The 20,543-nt window shown below is 38.2% G+C and overlaps 2 protein-coding genes across 9 annotated transcripts in view; both read left to right on the top strand.

The window, feature by feature from the left end:
- PTPRR (protein tyrosine phosphatase receptor type R) overlaps positions 1 to 1,501 on the top strand; it is a 259,427-nt gene extending 257,926 nt beyond the window's left edge. For all 6 annotated transcript variants that reach the window (XM_073789229.1, XM_073789231.1, XM_073789230.1 and 3 more), the window contains one exon: positions 407 to 1,501. In XM_073789229.1, coding sequence (XP_073645330.1) covers positions 407 to 500 — 94 coding nt within the window. In that variant the 3' untranslated portion in view covers positions 501 to 1,501. The remainder of the gene's footprint in view (positions 1 to 406) is intronic.
- A 681-nt stretch (positions 1,502 to 2,182) lies between these two features.
- PTPRB (protein tyrosine phosphatase receptor type B) overlaps positions 2,183 to 20,543 on the top strand; it is a 117,113-nt gene continuing 98,752 nt past the window's right edge. For all 3 annotated transcript variants that reach the window (XR_012324601.1, XM_019918603.2, XM_073789227.1), the window contains exons 1-3: positions 2,183 to 2,338; positions 3,604 to 3,999; positions 13,147 to 13,397. Coding sequence is in view for 2 of the 3 variants with exons in the window: in XM_019918603.2 (XP_019774162.1) it covers positions 2,284 to 2,338; positions 3,604 to 3,999; positions 13,147 to 13,397 (702 nt within the window). In the remaining variant the exon portion in view is untranslated. The remainder of the gene's footprint in view (positions 2,339 to 3,603; positions 4,000 to 13,146; positions 13,398 to 20,543) is intronic.

Here is a 20,543-nt window from a genome sequence, read left to right on the forward strand (position 1 = left end):
ATTCTCCCACTTTAACAGAGGAGGGAACTGAGACACAAAGGGTTTTAAGGAACTTGGCCAAGATCACACAACTAAGATTTGGCATAGGAGGGATTTGAACTCAGTCTGGTTCCAAAGTCCAAGTACCTAACCATGAGGCTGTACTGCCTCTCCAGTGACAATATGTTGGTAAAATTAATCAAATGCCTACTGTGTACTAGGCACTGTGTTAATCCCTTTATATACATTAGCATATTAAATTCACCAGTTGGGTCATCTGGACGTAGGTAAGAGAGGTAACAAGAGAATCACCAGGCCAACTGTTCTGTGTGTCTTTAGGCTAACACCTGCGTTTGGGTGTGGTCGCTGAGTTTCTTGAGACTGTGGGACGTTAGCAATAAATTATTATATTATCTCTTCCTTGCAGGGGTGGAATGGTCCAAACCAGTGAGCAGTATGAATTTGTGCATCACGCTCTGTGCCTGTACGAGAGCAGACTTGCGGCAGAAACTGTCCAGTGATTCTCTGAAGACTTACCAGACCATCGCTCTCTAGGGGTGATTAGTCAATTACCCACTTGAGGCTTCTGGAAGGAGCTTCCTGCAGTGGAAGCAAAGAGAAGATGTGAAGCCAAGCTGGGGCATGGATTGTGGAAGATGGCAACATATTCAAGATTGCCAGCCTCTTGTGTATATGAATGCATTTGTAAGCATCCCCGAAATTATTTTGAAGGTCCTTTGCTGATGGAGGTATGATTGATTTCTCACACAGCTAAGGAGGCTTTTGTTTTGTCTGTATTGACTACCTGCCACACAGAATATATGTATGAAATTTATGTCATCAGATGACGACTTGAAGAGCTGCTGAAGAAATTATTATTGTGTGTTTAGATGCTTTTATGTTTGCAAAAACTCTGTCTTGTGAATGGACTGTCAGCTGTTAAACTGTTCCTGTTTTAAGTGCTAATTCCTTTCTCAGTTACCAGAATCTTGCCGCTAAAGTTGTGATTGAAAATGGATTTTTAACAAATAAGTCCTTGTTTTTGAAAAAAAAAAATCAGAAGCAGTAACTATTTTATATGGAAATGTGTCTTGAAAATATTATCTATTAAATGTGTATTTATCAGTACCTAGTACCAATCAATTACAGAGCACAATGATTGTCATTGGGTGTATATGTATTTACTCTCTACTATTGGGCATAGAGGTGGTTTCTGCTCCAGAATTCTACCCACTGTATTTCTACATTGTGAGTCATTTTACTTTCAAAGGGAAAAACAAATTTGTAGCAACTATGATGTGTTAAGAATTTTAAATACTTGTCTCTCTTTTACTAAGAAAGAATTTTTGAATATGCTGTCTACCTGAAATCTCTCTCCCAGCAAAAGGCAGATGCCTTTGGGAATGATGTAACCTGTCTCATTTCCAGAGGTTCTTTAAAAGGATGCTGCCATGGATATCCTTAAATCTCTGAAAGGATTTAATCCTCAAGAGACAAATAAAGCTTAAAAAAAAAAAAAAAACTACACTCAGCAAACACTAGATGTTCTGCTCAAATATGAATTTTTAATGCAGCTAATGCATTTAATGTTGACTTTGTTTCCTACTGCCAATAAACTACTCTTAATACTAAATGTTGAGTAAGGCATGGACTTCTTTTTTCCTATTTGAAGAGAGACCATTATCTTTTGGGGAAAGCCTGAAGTCGATAGTGGGATGGGTTTAATTTTAGTTTGCCTCTCCCCAGTGGAGATGGCTATTTCAAACTGTAGTATTGTCAACACTTGAGAGATAATGATCTAGAAGTGCTATCATTATGTGGTTTTCCTCGATAGGCTCCCAGCTATCACTATACAAACAGTACATGTTTATGTCTTTGTATCACTTGTCGCAGACTCTCATAAATTACACGATTTCTGTTTGTTCAGCAGAATCACATCACCTGAAGAGATGTAATGTAGGAACATTCAGTTACCTAAGATTACAATTCCTTTCTTCCTTCTTGAGCTTAAGTAGTCATGTGCCACAGGGATGGTAGAAGAAAACTTACAAGTTTTATTCTGCTCCTGAAGGCTGGAATATTTTCTACATAAAAAAAGAGAGGCGATCATAATCCCTTCTTTCTAAGGAAACAGAAAAGGACAACTGGTGTAAAACTTCCCCCAAACAATTCAATAGGAGGAAGTGCTCGTCACTGACTTTTCCCCCCACCATGAAGGCACATTTCCTTCCTAGTCTTTGCTTCTCTTATCTGGGAGATTTTTTTTTTCCTCCAAGCGAAGCATGAACAGTCGTTAAGTGGAAAATGGAGGCTGAATTTTACGTGGCGATTCTTACCTGCTTCATCTTCGGGAACTCAGGTGAGTGGGTCTGCCTCAGTTTCCTGAGGCATTTCTCCAACAGCCTGCAGTGGAGTCTCTGTCCTTTGAAAAGTGTCTGAAACAAGGCGGAAATGGAGCCGGGTCTCCATGGCAGTTTAGCCAAAGACAATGAGGAGGGGGAATAAAAAGAGCCTGCCATGCCCACACAGTTGAGATTTCTCTCCAAAAGAAAATAAATGGCCTTCTCTTGTGTCTTCCAAATGCCTCAGGCAGCTCCTGAAATGGCATCCTTACAGCAGAGAGTAAAGCAACCCTGAGGGGGGAAGAATGTATCATTATGTAACAGTCTGTGGCATCTCCATGCTTTTTCCCTGTCAGGCTCTAGTTTTGTTTCCTTTGTGTTAAAGAAAGAAAATATAAGAAATATGATTTAAAGGGGGTTGGGGAACTGTGGTGTGTTTTATTTGGAAGTTGTTATTTGGAACGTCTGAATATTTTCATGGGCGAGCTGAGAAAATTAAGGAAAAGCACCTTGAAAATGGTTTTTGAGCCTGAATATCTCATTTTTTAATCCTGATGTTTAACAATTGGGTATTTAGTTTCCTTACATGGAGAAGAGGTGATTTTTTTAATCTATTAGCATTTGAAGGAAGACTGTAGATACTGTCACAAAATAGAGAAATGCTTCTCCCTAGGATTATAAAAAAATTAGTTTGTGATAATTAATACTTTCATTTGGTTGCTATTAGCTAGGAGGGTGTGCTAAGAGGAATGAGAGATTTTATTTGTGGATAAATATATCCAATTTTTAAAACTTATGTTCAAACTAGTCCATTTGTATACTAACACTTATTGCAATAGTAATTTAAGGTTTGAAAAAGGGTTGCTTTTTTAGAGTGGGGGATGGAGGTGAGGTGGAAGGAGTGAAATGGTTAAAACAGGAACTGGGTTTTTTATAACTTTAACATATTTAATTATTTGGGCTAAAATATCGCACCATACTCTTTGGATGGTTTTGTTTCTTTTCCAAGCTTCCTTTCATTATTTCAGTGGGGGTGTATTTTCTTCCCTAAGCCATGTGAAAGGAAAAGAAAGGGAGCTAAGTGTGACATTTCGACATTGTCTGCTTTGGGATTTTAAATCACATGTGTTGAATCTGGGAATAGTCACTTGAAATGATAGCAATTGCAAAAGATAAGTAAACCTCATATTTTGACCTGGCTGATTTGCGGGTGGGTTGTTTTTGTTTCCTGGTGGGCCTTATGATTTGCTACGTAGTACTTGATGAGCTTCTCATCTTCCAGAGGGGTTTCAGATTGTCCATGTCCAGAAACAACAGTGCCTTTTCAAAAATGAGAGAGTGGTCATGGACTTGTGCAATGGGACCAGCCAGAACCAGCAGTGGATGTGGACTGAGGATGGAAAGCTCCTTCATGTTAAATCTGCTCTGTGCCTGGGCATCTCTGATTCTTCTGGTGGCCCTTCCCGATCCGCCATCTTTGCCCCCTGCTCCCGGGCACCTCGATGGACTTGCTATGAGACGGAAGGGTTCCTTGAGGTGAAAAATGCCTCTCTCTTTCTCAAGAAACAAGGCTTCAGGGTAGTGGTCAAGAAGGGCAGAAAGTACCTCCACAGCTGGATGAAAATAGATGTCAACGAAGAGGGAAAACCAGTCAATGAAAGCCTCTGCTCTAAAAAAGGTGAGCTCTTCCTTTCAGAATCGATTCTGAAAGTTTTTCTGCTAAATGTCTTGTTTTTTCACATTCAAGGGAAGTCCACATGCCCCAACAAAATTCCTATGGAAGATTCATAAGCTAATGGAAATGGATCACGTGGTACCCACTGACTTGGAAAACTTCATTGTCTTCATTAAAATAAGCTCAGCTTTTTCTGTCTATCTCTCATTCTTCCTTCCTTTTTTCCTTGCTTCTTTTGTTAATTCAACAAATATTTCTCGAGCTTCTCTTTTGTTCCAGACATTAAGCACTTTGGTTAAGTACTACTAAATGTGGGTATGTAGCTCTATGTACATATGTATATGCAATGACTAAAACCAATGATCAGGAAATTAATATTTTTGCTGATTTAGACACTTCTATTCTCTGATTATGAGGAACTATTACAACATCATAATGGTGCTTGCTAAGACTGGGAAGATAATAAATTATGCTTTTGACAATCTCTTGTACTAATGTTTAAGGGTAGATATTTTTTGGAGATAGCATATTTTGGAATGGTAAGAACCAATGTGCAGCCACAGAGTTTTCTAATTTGTTGATCATTGATGGATATAACCTAGCTGATGGACACATATAAAAACTTGTATACACGTGCATACATTTTTGGTACAACATACAGTTCAGTCCTAGACTAGGAATTTTTATTTGTGGATATGGCTTAATTTTCTATTTTATTGAATCATCTTATTGCTTATTTACTCCTCTATTAGAGGTTTGCTTTAGGAAGTCATGAAGGATAAAAGAATTATTACATATTAGGTATAAGTCACTGGAGGAATTCTGTAGAAATGAAGCCGTTCATTAAGATTAAAATTTGTCAAGGTTAAGGGATTTGTCCCAGATAATTAAGTGGCAGAGGTATGATTAGAACCCAAGTTTCTTGAGTCTTCAACCAGTACATGTTCCATTTTATAGTACTTCCCAAATGCTTACACAGACTCTTGCCCAATTGGCTACATCCAGAATCATCTGGTGGGGAGACGCAGTAGAGGGAATCATTGCCATCATTTCTTCCTCTGTGATCATCTCCAAGATTTGATTCCAAGAAATCTATATTTGGGCATGATACTTGATATTTTTTTAAAAGTTCCCCAAATAATTTTGATTCACCTCATCTGGGGATCAACATCCACTGTACCTTTAAATCTTTTTATTAGGTGTTGATTTTTGAGGCTTATATGAGTTTTTTTCACCACACTGATCTTTGAACAGTTATCTGTCATTCATTCACTTCAAAAATTAGACAAACATCTAATTAGGTGCCAATTAAATGCATGGGCTCTTCTACAATACAAGAAGAGTCCCTGTTCTTATAAAATTTCTGATATGAGAGTAAGATAAAAAACATGTAAAAGTTAATTAGAAAATTCAACTTTATCAGAGAGTATACAGCATATAGCACCAGTTCATACAATTCCTTTCCTGTAGTTCATCTAACTAGGCCTGTCCTAAACAACACAGAAACATTGTAAATATTTCAGTTCTTCTCACAAGAAGTGAGATTCCTCCCCAAATCCTAATCAAACCTTATTTAGAAGAATATTCTTTCATTAGAACTTTTTAAAAGCACATATGGATTCAGTAGATATGGGTTATTTAAGGTAGAAGATAATTCATGGAAAAAATATGGGTTATTTAAGATAGAAGATAATTCATGGAAAAACTATCTCCTTTGACCTTCATACAAAACATGCCCAGTGATGGACTTCACTTCAAAAGTAAAGTAGATACAATATATCAGTTACAGTTAACCACTGAACATTCCATATCCAAAAATGCCTGATAATGTGTGTTGGAAAAAAAATGGACTTCTAGAAAAAGCAGAGCTAAAATTTGCATGATTCTAGTTTAAAAAAATCTTATATTTGAATATGCATATGTACAATGTATACTTTTGCCTTAACATGGTTATAAGCTAACAGACACATTTTTCTTCTCAATCCACACAGAATATTGGTTGACCCATAGCATGAACACTCACTGATTTTCTAGAGAGTCCATTGTGAAAAATTAAATTGCATGCAGATGTTTGTGATGAATGATTCCAAATGTCCTTTCTTAAAGAGTTGATAACTAAATACTATACTCTTAAGCAGTACAAATATGCATGTTGTTAATCCATAGGATGTGATTTTTTAAATTAGGTTCTTCAGTAAAAGCATACCTGTGAAGGTCAAAATCTGAACCATACATTTCATATTTGTTTCATAGAGGAAACATTCATGATGCCATTCAAGTATCTAAGTAATATTTCTCCATTATCTACTAGGTGCCAGAGCTTGTGCTAGTAACTGAAGTACTCTACACCAGTGATTCTCAACCCAAGCTTCACATCAGAATCCCAATGGGACCTTTGAAACAGTATTAATATCCAGGCTTCATCCTCTAGGCCAACTAACTCAGGCATTATAATTTTTAAATGCTTCCAAGGTGATTCTAATGTGCAGCCGAAGTTGAGAATCACTAAATACGTCTTGCTTCTTAGGATAATGGGGAAGGCAAATAGGTAAATAATTAATTACAATAGAGTGTAAGTAGGAAAAAAAAAAATACCCCTCCCTCCAATATATATTCTTGCCAGTGTGTCACATTAAGCAACTGTGGGGTTTTGTTTTTTTTTTTCATTTAAAAGATAATTCTTAAATTGGATATTTTTTAAACAATCCTTTGAGTGCCCACTGGATTTTGTCATAATTTAGCTATGCTTCATTCTCAATAAGACACCTTTTTTCTTCTTCTACCTCTCCTTTACTCGAGTCCCTCTATACAGGGAGGGTGAATTGAATAGGCTTCCAAAGTGGGTTAAAATTCAATTCAAAAGTTAAGGTGAAGGTTTTTGAGAGAAGGACCTATACTAAGTAGGGTCAGATTTCCTCAAATAATCAGCGCTACTGCAATGATTTTTTATTAGGAGAAGAATGTAAAATTGACCTGTATTTAAAATTTTTCATATAATTTATATTTCTTTAAAACCCCTTGGGACTTCCCTGGTGGTCCAGTGGTTGACACTTTGCCTTCCAATGCAGGTGGTGCAGGTTCGATCCCTGGTTGGGGAGCTAAGATCCCACATGCCTTGCAGCCAAAAAACCAAAACATAAAACAGAAGCAATATTGTAACAAATTCAATAAAGACTTAAAAACTAAATAAATAAAACCCCTTAAAACAAGCTTTTAATGGACAAATAGAATTTAATGGGACCTAATTAATGGGAATCTAATTAAAAAGAATATATAGATTGTGTAGAACCAGGATCACCAGTACATAGTGGAATACCAAATTAAAGAAAAGATGGATTGAGATTTTTGCCATTCCCTCTGAATTTCAAGTTTACCCTTAAAGAATATACTACACATCTTCATCCTGGACCAAAAAAAAAAAAAAAAAAGTGTACCTGGTAGACTCTTTTATAAAAAATCAAACTTTTAAGATCAATTTTTTAAAAATTAGAGGCTTATAGCTATTATTCTGAATAGTAAGAGTAATAATAAAAAGCATTGCCTCCAAAATGCCAACACATCTGGCTAAAAATTACAAAATTTCATTCTCCACATATATTCTTTTGTCTATCAGTTGCCAGATATCCAGTTATCTGGAAACCATCTTACCTTTAGCAAGGTGTCAATAAAACAAGTGATTAACAGATTCTAATTTTTCCTCCCTATATTTTGGTGTTATATTGTATAGCTACATCCTTAGAGTCACTGTATTAAGAGTATGACTTTTAGAAATATTTTGTGTATAATTTCTCAGTCTCTATAAATTCACACAAGGCAGTGGTCAATAATGCAATAAGGAAAAACCAAATTGTGTTTTGTTCAACAGTATAGCAATTTTAAATAATCACACATTTGACTTTTTTAAGGATTATTATTACTTTAGTAGTAAAAATGCATTCTGAGGCTCAAATCTCTAATTTACAAGCTCTTAAAACACAGCACTCCTAAGTAAAGGGCTTCCTGCATAGCAAAAACCTTATAAGCTAAAGTGAAAATTATATTGGTCTACAGTTTGGGGGGTCCTTGTACATTTCTAGGAAAGTTCACTAGAAATTCAATTGAAAAGATCATTTTTCCATGACCAAGTCTTTTGTATATACAGGAGATGCAAAAGGAAAAGAGTTAGAAAAACTAAATTACTGTGCTATAAACCTGTTAACAGGGATCATAACTTAGAAATCTTCATCTCCTTTCAAGGTAATCTTGGTTCCCTTGGTCAATAAATGCTGTCTAAATTAGTAAATGTTTCAATTTCTAAAAGGTGCTGAATATCAAAGTTATTGGGAACAATAAAGGAAAGCTAAGGACTACTTTATGCCGCTATTGAAGTCATGACTGTTGCTTTTCTCTTCTTCCCAAGTTAAGAAGAATTTTTAAATCAAAAGTTACAGTTGCATCTATTCCAACCGGAAATAGTCTTGACACCACAAGCAGACAACAAAGGTTACAGTGGCCGAATCATTGAAGTTTTATGGACCTACATGATCTGGAAAATAACTCATTCATTGGCCCCCTCTTTTATATGGGTAACAGAGAAATCTACTCAAAGGATATTACTGATCTGCAAGCATATCTAAGCAAATAATCCTTAGGAGAGGGAAATAAAAGCATTCTAAACTTGAAAAGTTTCCACAGCACCAGCACAGATCTATTGGCAGGTAGACTATGCTCATGTAGTTCTAGGTCTTCTGGATGAAGAGTACAAAATTCCGTCTAGCCTTTGGATACCTATTCCAAGGAATGCCAAGTCTCCCTACAAGTATAAACACCTGGATGGTTGTCTAAAATTGTTACTTTCACTAAGATGTTTCATATTGTATGAAGAGAAACATTGTATATGTCAGCCAACCAGTCAACATTTATTCAGCGTCTACTACAGATTCATTCATTCAGCTCTCATATTTATCTGAGGACAGGCGAATTTTTGCAGACATATTTTCAATATCCCTGATATAGCTGAGTTAGTAAAATCGTTAAAAGAGATTTCACTGCTGAAGTAAATCATACTGTTGGCTGGCTTGATATACCTGTTGGTTAAAGTAATTGTTTAATTGTATTCATACAGGTGAGGGAATAAGCATTGTAATAGGTAAACAATCATGTATGCTCTTGGGAGACAGGGTTTTAGTAACTTATTTCCTTTAGGGATTGTTGGAGTGCTTGTAAATACAGGGAGCTTGATGGGAAATGAACAAAGCAAAACCGAAAGTGTCTTTTGTATATACAGATTCTACTTTGACCAAATTGGCTGTCACAGCCATTTTAGAGTTTTTCTCCTAGCATCATTATAACAACATGGGTCTTGCAATTAACCATTTATTTACATGATCATTGAAAATCATCTGGTCATGATTATTAATACATGCTTTATACGATCATTAAAAAATATCAACACAGTATCCAGAGTCCCCCAACGATTTTCAACCTGTGACACATCAATGAACTTATCAGGGCCCTGTAACCAGGGCCACAAATGACTTTCATATGTGCTCTTATATCTTTGTGGGTCCCTTTCTCCACTGGGAAAAATAAAATAAGTTAATAGATTTTCATGTGTCCTAACATTCTCATTCTTTCATGATATGTGAAAAAAAATTTTAACATTTTCTTTGACCGTGAAAGTTCTTTATGAAAAATTATTTTCAAAGAAATTAAATCATTTCATGGGCCCTAAAATCATGGGCCCTAGGCAATGTTCCAATGTGCCTAATGAATGAGCCAGCCCTGGACACACCAAGTTATTCACCCACTTTCCATCTGCCCTTGCCCTGACCCTGTTTAAGTAGCCTCTGGCTCAGCATGTCTCTCCCACAGCCGGTAGCCATGAACTCTTAAGCCATTCTTCCCCCTCCATCCTTCTACCCCACCATCTTATCCTTTTCCAATGTATGTGTTTGTACCTTCCCAAAAGAAAACATGGGGCATTAGGATAAACCAGGCACATCTTCATAAGGCAACCCATAGTACAGTAGTTGAGTAGTAATTGGCTTTTGAAAAGTATTTCTTTGATTGGCTAAGCTTTCATTTTTTTTTTTAACCTACTTTTTTTACTATGCTATGCTTTGATGTTTTACTATGCTATGTCCTGGTATCAATTTCCATTTATTAATTTTACTTTTTTCTAATCTTGCAACTTTTTTAAGGTCTGTAAAAAAAAAAATTTAACCTCTGATTATGTATGCCTTCTCATTTGTTGTGTCTCCCGTTGTTTGTAAATTCTCCATCTTTGGTACTCTTTTCAACAACTTTTCACTTCCTTACTCACCTTTTCAAATTTTAGGCATGTGTATTTTTTAATGTATCCTTTATTTCATTGGCTACATTTTCTGAAATGTTAATTATTCATTTTACCATTTCTAATAATTATTTAGACTATTATAATTCCCAGACCTTTCACTTTATCTTTATTCTATCCCAATCTTGTTTAAAATATTTTATATATTAAATGTAAATATTTATGTATAGATATATATACACAAATCATCATTTTTCTAAGGTATCTTCTGTTTCATTTGCTAACTCTTTTCCAGATTATTTTCCCATTTTTAAAGGGCACATTACATTTGGTGTCTTCCTACAGAATGGAAAGTATCAATATAGTTAAAATGTTCTATCTCCAAAATGAGCTTTATTCAAGTTATTTCTTTCAATATGCTCGAAAGTTTTTTGTATCATTTAAAAGAGGGAAACTAACAAATTGTGTTTTATCTTTATTATCATCATACAAAAATTCCATTTCTATTATTGATTTTTTCTGAGGCAATCATAGATGAATTAATAAACTAAAATACATATTGCTTTTTTAAGAAATGTATTTGAAATATGGGCCTGATATGATGCAGTCATTGCAAATCATCTTATAGGTGAGCTATCAGTGCTAAACTTTATTTTTCACACATTAAGTGCTAAAACTTCTGAGATTGGACCCAGGATGGTCTGCCTTATTTTGAATTGTGTTCTAAGAGGAATTGTGTATAATGTGGAAACAATGTAGTGGCAATGGTACAATAAAGCTTTTTAAAAATAGCTTCAACATATTGTTCCATTGTGTAAGAACTTTTCCTTGCATTTGTCAAAATATATCTTGTTCTTTCATGAACTGTAAAATGTATATACCTTTTCAAAGAACATCAGAAGAATTATAGAACCCAAAACATCCAAAGATCTACTATTTTTAGTATAATTTCATAGCACCCATTTCAACAAAGAGTTCAGGCAATGGAAAGATGAACTTATTTTCATCACCTTATATATTTCTATGATGGATTTTCTTTCCTCTCATCTACTTTACAATCCTTCAATGTCCACATAAGAAATGATTAGAATTCAGCTTTGCCTCTTATTGTATATATGGATAAAATTATATACTTGGATGTATATTACACCTGAGAAACTTATTAGAAATGCAGGCGCTGGTTCCCACACCAGATCTACTAAATCACAATTTCGGGGGTGGAGGGTGGTAGGGCGGTTAGGCTTCAGTTGTCTAACAAGCCCCAAAGGTGATGTGATGCCTAGCAAAGTTTGCAGATCACTGCTTTGAAATTCATGAAATTTGGAAATCGAATGTTAAGACTAAAGTTTCCTTCCTGCTTCTTAAATAGCAAAAGTTAAAAACATAGGCACAAAGTGAAGGGGTACCGGACCTGAATATTCTGTAGGTCCTTTCTTTGGAAAAAAAGTGGTGGCCTAAAATGGAAAATGGACTTGTTTGGTTTGGAGGGTTTTAAAAATACATTTAGAAGGTTAATTAAAGACAATTACAGAAGAGTAAAAATTTTTCCACAAGATATTCCAAAGCTACACGCAATGGCGATAAGCTATGTTATTTGCAGAAGAAATTTCAAGAGTGTTTTGATCATTTACCGAATTTGGGGGAAGTCTTGTTTCATCCATTGAATTAATTCTGTAAGCTGACTAAAAAAAAAATAGTTCTGAGGATGAGAACTTACCAACTGCTCCTTAGTGAAGAAGAGTAATCATAGGTTGACATGCTAAGACATATAATTACATGCTAGGTATTTGGAAGCTTGTCTCTGTCCTCACCTCATCATTAAATCTTTTTTTTTTTTTTTTGAGGGTCTGAGAGCTAAAATTGTCACAGCTAAAATTGAAATCCCCTGTCAACTCAGGGGATTGGCATTGGCCAAAGCTCAAAATGACCAAAATACTAATCTCCACATACAGAAATGTTTACATCCCAACAACAGATCAATATCTATGTAAAAGGACATTCTAACACCTAACCCAATTAAGACTGCAGAATTAAGACTGCTTCTTGGAATTTGTTGTAAAGGCATATTGCTAATAGTACAGTTGGGTTTGTCCCGTAGAAGACACCCCAGGGATAAATGAATCTGGTCTGCCAGGCACAATGGAAGTGATATTGGCACAGGATTCAAGAAGATAAAAACAAACAGAAGCTAGGGAGAATGTCTAAACATTTATCAAAGCCTAGATCTGGTAGATGTGCAGGTAGGGTTGCCAGATAAAATATACAACATTCAGTTACATTTGAATTTCAGATAAATGACAATTTTTTTGCATAAGCATATTCCTAATATACAGTATAATATAATGTAATGTTGTATATTGGGGAGGTTATTAAATATACTGAATTATTGGTTATTCATGTGAAATTCTAATTTAACTGGGCATCACATATTTTTATTTGCTAAAATTTGGCCACACTGTATACAGGGTACTCTGCACAACCCTCCACATCTCAAGGAAAAGATGCTTAATGGTAATGATTATTTTATTTACATTTAAGAGAACAGCTGATATTTACATCTTGCTAAATGTTAAAAAATACCGTTTCCATTTTGAGCCTCTTTGTATGCTTATAGCACAGTTATAGCCCTGATAGCACAGTTTCCACAACTCTCCCTGCACCCTGTAAAATTGATAGATGGATAAAATTGATAGATGGGTGAAATGGACAGGGCAAATGAGTATGGTCATACTCAAAGTATCTTCTCTTTTTCGTATAACTGAAGCCTATCTACATGCCCATTGTTAAAGCGGTCTTTTTCTAAGTAAAGTTGCTTTTATGTGAAGAATCCCTAAAACATGAGGGTAATTTTAGCAACTGTCCTTTCTTTACCTCAGCTGGCCTGGGAGCAGAAGTCTCAGTAAGGAGTACTAGAAACACAACTCCTCCCCAAATCCCCACTACTTTTAATGCACTTCCATATAGCCCGGGACACCTTATTAGTAATACCACAGAGACCTCCACCAGAAGTACTACAGAAAACTACAGCCAAAACAGCAGCCAGAGGCAACACCCCAATCTGCAGATGGCTGGAACTACATCTTGGGTTCCCTGGACTACTCAACCCTTCTCCAGCACCACTGAAGAGGTAAGGGGAGAGGGGAGGGGATGGAGTGTGGTTTGGTAAGGTCTCAGAAAGCCCATTGGTTGAAAAGTTTTGCTTTGCTGGAAATACTGCTACTCAAGCGGGAGATCAGGCACTCTGTGTCCTGGGTGCTAATTGTACATGAATGCATTCTGTGTAATGAGAAAGTCTTTGGGATAGAATTAAAATTGCTACACCTTTATAAGCTGAAGAGAATTATAACTGCACTCCTGTAGGTTGGCCACATTTCTGAACCGACGTCAGGGTTCATAGGCTTACGATAACCTAAAACCAGGAAATAGAATTTGAAATCAGTCCCTTGCAGGTCCCCCTGGATATATTTCACAATCGTTTATGCTTATAAGGGAGGGGAGAGAGTCACAAAGCAATGGAAGATTCAGCAATCACTATAATGGATTTGTGAACATGGAGGAGGATAAGCTGAGTCTCATAGCAATTTCACATCAGCATCCGCAAGAGGACAGATAAATGGCTGAGAAGCAGCAATGACACAGCCATAGAGTCTGTTCACATAGTGTTTCCATTTCAGATGTTCATCTCTTCAGTTTTGCTTTCCACTCAGGGTTTTAGGCTATCATTTTAGACAGTAACAGTGTAATTAAAACAAATTTTAAAAGCTAAGGTTTCATTTGGCAATATTTAGCTGTTTCCTAATAAGCAATCCAAATAATTTAGAGAGTAAAAGCCCAACACTATGCATATGACATGCATTTTAGTGCTCTGGTTTCTTTTGCATTGTGCAGAAATGAATATTGCACATGACTCCCGACTAGTGAACACATACCTCATTATTGATCACAAAACAAATAGAGCCAGGGCTTCCCTGGTGGCACAGTGGTTGAGAGTCCGCCTGCCCCGGTCCGGGAAGATTCCACGTGCCGCAGAGCGGCTGGGCCCCGTGAGCCATGGCCGCTGAGCCTGCGCGTCCGGAGCCTGTGCTCTGCGGCAGGAGAGGCCACAACAGTGAGAGGCCCGCGTACTGCCAAAACAAACAAAAATTTTATATCTATTTTTTCTGTACTGATGTGTGTGTGTGTATATATATATATATGTACTGATACATACCAGTATACATGTAGTGATATCAGTATATATGTACTAATTTTTATCAGTATACCTACAGATATACACATAGAGACAGATACTAGTACAAAAAAAAACTGTGTCAAATAAGAAACATGCTGAATAAAAACTACAATAGAAACATATCTGCCTGAACACTAAAGCATTGTCTTTTAGCAAAAAGAATATTTCCCCATCTTTGCCCAAGTCGGACCATTGTGAAACAAAGACACAGAGAGCTCCCAGACATGTCCAGGCTCACTGCAATGAGTCAAGGACAGCCAGCCCTAGAGCTCTGTTGCCAGCATACCAGTCCCGGGGGCCGACCCAGCACCGTGTTACAGAGCCCACGTGGTCCAGCCCTAGAGCTGGGTTTGCAGCCTTGGGCTGTGGCAACTACTCTGTAGGGTTTTTTGGGTTTTGATTTTTAGTATTTTTCTAAAGTGAAGTTCACTCTAAAGTTTACATGAGCTCCCAGATGGAGCACCAGAATGACTGCAGCCAAAGATCTCATGTTCCATTTTTTTCTTGAAGCTCAGGCAAAACCTTAACTATGTCCTCGGAAGCTGAATGTATAAAAGCTATGCTCTTTCCAAAGGCAGTTTCTAAAACCGCAGTTTTCCATGACTCTCATGCCTTAGGTGAGGCAACCCTGCTAGATCATCATTTGATTTAGTGCGAGCATTTACTTTATAACAGTCTGTTATAAACAGCTATAGTTAAATACTTTGAAAAGTAAAAATGGGTCACTTGGGAGGTAAAATCCCTGTCCTTTAAAAGTAATTTTGCAAGGTACTCTGCCTCAACACCTAGAAGAGTATTAGAGAGGAATAAAATTGTTCAACTTAATCGCTTGGATTTGTGTAAAGAAAATCTTTGTGTGTCAGTTATTTTCTTTATCAGCTAGCTCCTGGTTTGGGAGGATTTTGGATTGACTTACTGTAGTTGGGCCATGAGTTGGAGTGGTCTGTTATCGGTGATGATAGGAAAAATCTGAATGTGAGCTTTTGGAGGGTAGGGACTGTAATTATTCAACTTTGTAGCTCCAGCACCTGAACATAATGCTTAATGCTTACTAAAGGTGTGTAGAAAGGAAAGGGAAAGAAAGGTATAGAGTGGAATGGAACAAAATGGAGTGGAACTGGAGAGTGAAATGGAATGGAATGGAGTGGAGTGAAATTAAGCAGAGGGGAGTGAAATGGAATGGGGAGAATGGGATGGAGTGCTAGGGTATTGAGTTGATTGAAGTGATATAGAAGTGGGTGGAACTGTTGAACACTTGGGTAACAAATGACACATCTACTGCCAATGTCCATCTACTGCTAAGGTGTGATGGTCATGCTGAGTAACCATGTTTTTTTATATTGCCTAAGTATTCGAAGTTGTTGTGTATCTAGTATTTAATATGTTTCTATTATCTAATACTGTGTGTGTGTGTGTGTGTGTGTGTGTGTATATATATATATATATATATATATATAGTTTCATTCACGGGCTAATTATTCAGTTCCTTTTTCTCCTTTCTAGTTTCCCCCATTTCATCTCTTAATCACCCTTCAACTGCCCCCCACCACCAAAAAGGAAAAAAAAGTGTAAAAGAAAATGGAGAAGGAAGCAATGATGACTGTCTAGTGACTTTGGAAAATGTTCATGCATCCAACAAATATTTCCTGACAACTTAACTAGTGTCAGAACAGAGTGGTTAAGAACTCGGGCTTTGAGGTCAACGGTCTGACCGCCTCTTACTAGCTGGTGACCGAGTCTCAGTTTCCTCGTCTATAAAATGAACCTCCAACTCTGAGGGCTGTAGTGAGGGCCAGGAGAGACAATGCCTGTAAAACGCTTACCGCAGTACCTGATCCTTAGTAAGCACTTAAGAAGGAATAGCTGTTATTGCTATTTTTTACTGGGACACAAAGATGAATGACAAGTTGTTGCCCTGAAGGAACTCACCATCTGCTGAGGTGTTGAGGGAGATGGCGATTACACGGGCTTGTGTGCAATACAAAAGAGAGGTTCCTGACTAGTGTGGAGGTTTTAGTAGGTGTGCAGTAGGTTAATGTCTTCTGGAGGAGGGAGTATCTGAACTGAGCTTCACGGAGTATAGGAGTTAAACCAATAAGAGGTGGGGGAGTGGGGAGGGAGGGATGTGTAAGAGCTGAGATGGGACAGGATGGAAAGTTAGAAGTGATTTAAACTTTCACCTGAAATTAGTATTTTTTAAGAAATTTGGGAATTTTATCACTTCAATCCAATCACACATTCCATACTTGTTTTTTGAGCACCTACTATCTGCCAGACATTGTGGGGGATGTGAAAAATAAATAATAAAGATGGCGTTACAGAAGCACGTAGAATCATTGAGTACAGGATCAGCAATCTGTTAAGACTGAATAAAAGACTTAGTATAAGAGCTCTGTAATAATTCTCACACATACAGATACTGAACATATATCGATGAACATTTCCAACACATGTTTTGAAATGCAGTCTTCATCCAGAAACAGACACTAGTTCCTACTTGTTATTTTAATCACTGACACTATTAGATTATCTGTCATTCCTTTTGTCCCCATACATATGTAGCCACTACGTAGAATTTAGCACACTTGACCTGAAAGAGAAATCGAGAGAAGAAAGAAAAAGAACTGAAATACTAAGACCTTTTACTTGGAAAGGCAATATCATTACTACTAGCTCACATTTATGAAGTGAGCAGTGTTCTCGATCCGCAAGCAAAGGGTGAGTTAGGATTGGAACATAGGATTGGGAATGGAGGGTGGGATACCACAATACACTTTCAATGAGAAAGTGGAATGTATTTGTGTTTTCCCTTCCATCAAGAGTTCTTTTGAGTTATGAGGAAGGAAACATGAAGAGATGCTATACACCATTTGCAAAGAAGAGAATCTAGGGGATAAAAATAATAGCTAAAATTTGTGTGCCAGCAACTATGCTAAGCACCTTCATATACTCTGGGAGGTGGGTACTTGTATGCATTTTCCATCACTGTGTAACAAACTACCCCAAAACTTAGTAGTTTAAAACAATGACAGCTTATTTTTCTCACGGTTTTGTTGGCTGGGGCAGGGAGCGAGGGCGTTCCTCCGCTGGTTTCACCTGGGATCACCCTTGCAGTTGCATTCAGCGTCGAGCTAGAAGTTTCACAGTAACCTCTCTTGTATGGCTAGCAGTTGATGGTGGCTGCAGGCTTGGTTCTCCACCTGGCCTCTCATCCTCCACTCGACTATACCAGCTTCTTTACGTGATGGTTTCAGAAAGCTTTGCAAGAGAGGAAACATGGAAGCGACAAGCCTAGTGAGACCTAGGCTCTGTAACCACACATTACTTCTGCCACATTCTACCAGTCAACGGAATCACGAACCAGGCCAGATTCATAAGGTGGAGAAACAGACCCCGCTTCTTGATGGGAAGAGCTGCAAAGTCACATTGAAAAGGGGCATACATATTGGGTGGGAGGAATCTGTGGTCATTAAACAATCTACCATAGTATTTATTAATTGATTATTATTTTGTAGATGCCTAGTTTAAACTTAAAGAGGCAAGGACTCACCCAAGGTCAAATGATTAAAGAATAGCAGAGCAAGGAGGAGAGTACACATACACACACACACACACCCTGCACATCTAGTCACCTTATTCTCTTGCACAGAGCTCTTATTAATGAAGGTAAATGCCAAAAGGACATGATTTGGAATCCAGCATCACTCATTAATGCTACTGCAAAGTTGTCCTAAGTTGACTCTCTTTGGAGCAGCATTTTCCCTACCTTTTTCCTTTTCCTTCTCTTTCGTCACATTGTCTTATGACAGTTTGGAAGGTTGTGAACCTGACCCAGTACATGGCTTCAAAACTCTCCTTCTCTCAACCTGGACATGAATTAAATGAATCAACATGTATCATGTGCCTACAGTACTGCCTGGAAAAATAGTGTTTAATTAACATTAGCTACTACTGTTATTATTGTTACCATCACAGTATTATGTGGCAGTGTGTGTCTTTACAAGGACAAAGTTGGTGGAACAAGAAGCTTGTCTACAGTATGAGTCAGGAAATATCTAGCTCAGTGGTTCTCAAAGTATGGACCGAGATTCAGAACTTGTTAGAAATGCAACCACTTGGACCCTACCCTAGACCAACTGAATCAGAAACTCTGGCTGTAAGGCCCAGCAATCAGTGTTTTAACAAGCCCTCTAAGTCACACAGAGGTGTACTTTTAAATTCCAGAACCACTGATCGAGATAAATCTTGTCCTTCACCCACAATATCTGTCCCATGGACTTCTAAACGCCTTAGTTTCCCACCACTGACGGCACTTTTGTGCATGTGTCATGAGGGGGTAAGAGGGGGTGGTGACATAAAAGCTAAATAATCAAGTAGCAGAAATTAATGTATCTAATTCCAGCCTCCTGCTGTGACTTTGCAGAGTGTACAACATTGAAGGAATGGGGCCCAGGGTGGGTGAGTGGAGCCTGGGGAGATAGAGAACTGCTGCTAGACTCTAGGCTTTCTGTGTTCTAGAAAAAGGGGGTTCCAGGCACATGGTTCCACCGGGAATGCACGAGACTCTGTATTGGAACATCAGCTGGATTTCAGCACCCGTGCACGCCCTCAGCCAGGCATCCCTGCATACTACATCCACAGAGATATCCTGTGTGCTTGTGCACAAGCCCAGTTGTAGATCAGGCCAGAGGCAGGTGTGAGAAGTGTACCCTGCATGTATTAGCCATTCCCTATGGGCAAGGAGAGACAGTCAGGGCTGGAGGCAGCAGGAAGTCAATCTTTTGGGGACCTGAGCATGAGATACAAGGGGAAGAGTTAAATGTGCAGAAGTGTCCTCCAAAGGGAGGGAAGCCAGGCCTTGGAATTTTGTTTAGCATCAAAATCTGAGCAGCCTCCATTTATCATTTGAGCAGTGGACTCTCAAGAGAGGTCCAGTCTGGATCCCCTCTCAGCCATGTGACCTCGGGGGAGGCGGTTTGATAAAGCGGTAAAGAGCTAGGGCTCTCACGTCAGAGAAAGCTGGTGTAAATGCAAGTGGTGTCACCTACTAGTTACTCGTCATACTTGTTTCCTCTCTAAAATCAGGATAATTAAGGTACTCTATCTGCCTCATAAAACAGTTGTGAGGATTAAAATCTGATTAAGAAAAGTGCTTAGTGCCTTGGCTATACACGATAAGTACTCAATAATGTTCGCAAGCAATACTAACTTCCTGTTGTTGTTTCATCACCCCTACCCTGCCTGCATCACAGGGTTGTTCTAAGAACCAGATGGACCAGCGTTATTATGTGAAACTGCTTTCAAAGGAATCAAGCCTTGAACATGCAGTAAAAATGTTACTGGCTGGTTCTGATTCTACTCAACATCCCTCAATCTGGTTTGAAGGCACACCCCCTTCTTCCCTTCCCCACCCTGCCCTGGCCTGGGCCCGGGAGACGGACCACATTTCCTCAGTTCATGAATAGCCATTGTGGTGCTGGTCTGAGTTTAACGGCTCTGTGCTTCCTTCCAGTTGGCCCTCAGAGACATCACAAACCAACGTGAGTCTCCAAATAAGTGCGGTGGCAAATGCAAAACACCTTCACCTCCTCCCACCCCAGAGCCCTTTATCGTGCTACTTAAACACAGGGGAGTCTCTCCACTGCCACCACCGCTCTGTGGCCAGAACTAAAGATGGGACAATATTCCCCTTCACTGAGACAAACACCTAGAAGGAGAAGTACAAAGATGTAGCAAAACAAAGCACCCCACACCATCTCCTAATGATTCCTCAGGACCAAGGGTAGTTCTTAGATTGTCCAGAGTGAATGGGATAAAAGACAAACAGACTTTTCTGAGACTGCCCCTAGTACAGGAAGTCCATTCTAGCGGGAACAATATTGCGGGAGGGATGTGTTCCTGAAGACCCTAATTTATAATTAGCATCATTCAAGTCTAATTCTGACAAAGGGCTGCAGTTCTCTCAGATGGCCCACTAATATGGATTACTAGGTGCCAACAGCATAATATGGTTTACAATTCGCTCGACCCTCTCTGGCTTTA

This window comes from Tursiops truncatus, chromosome 11 (assembly GCF_011762595.2).
Source record: "Tursiops truncatus isolate mTurTru1 chromosome 11, mTurTru1.mat.Y, whole genome shotgun sequence".
NCBI lineage: Eukaryota > Metazoa > Chordata > Mammalia > Artiodactyla > Delphinidae > Tursiops > Tursiops truncatus.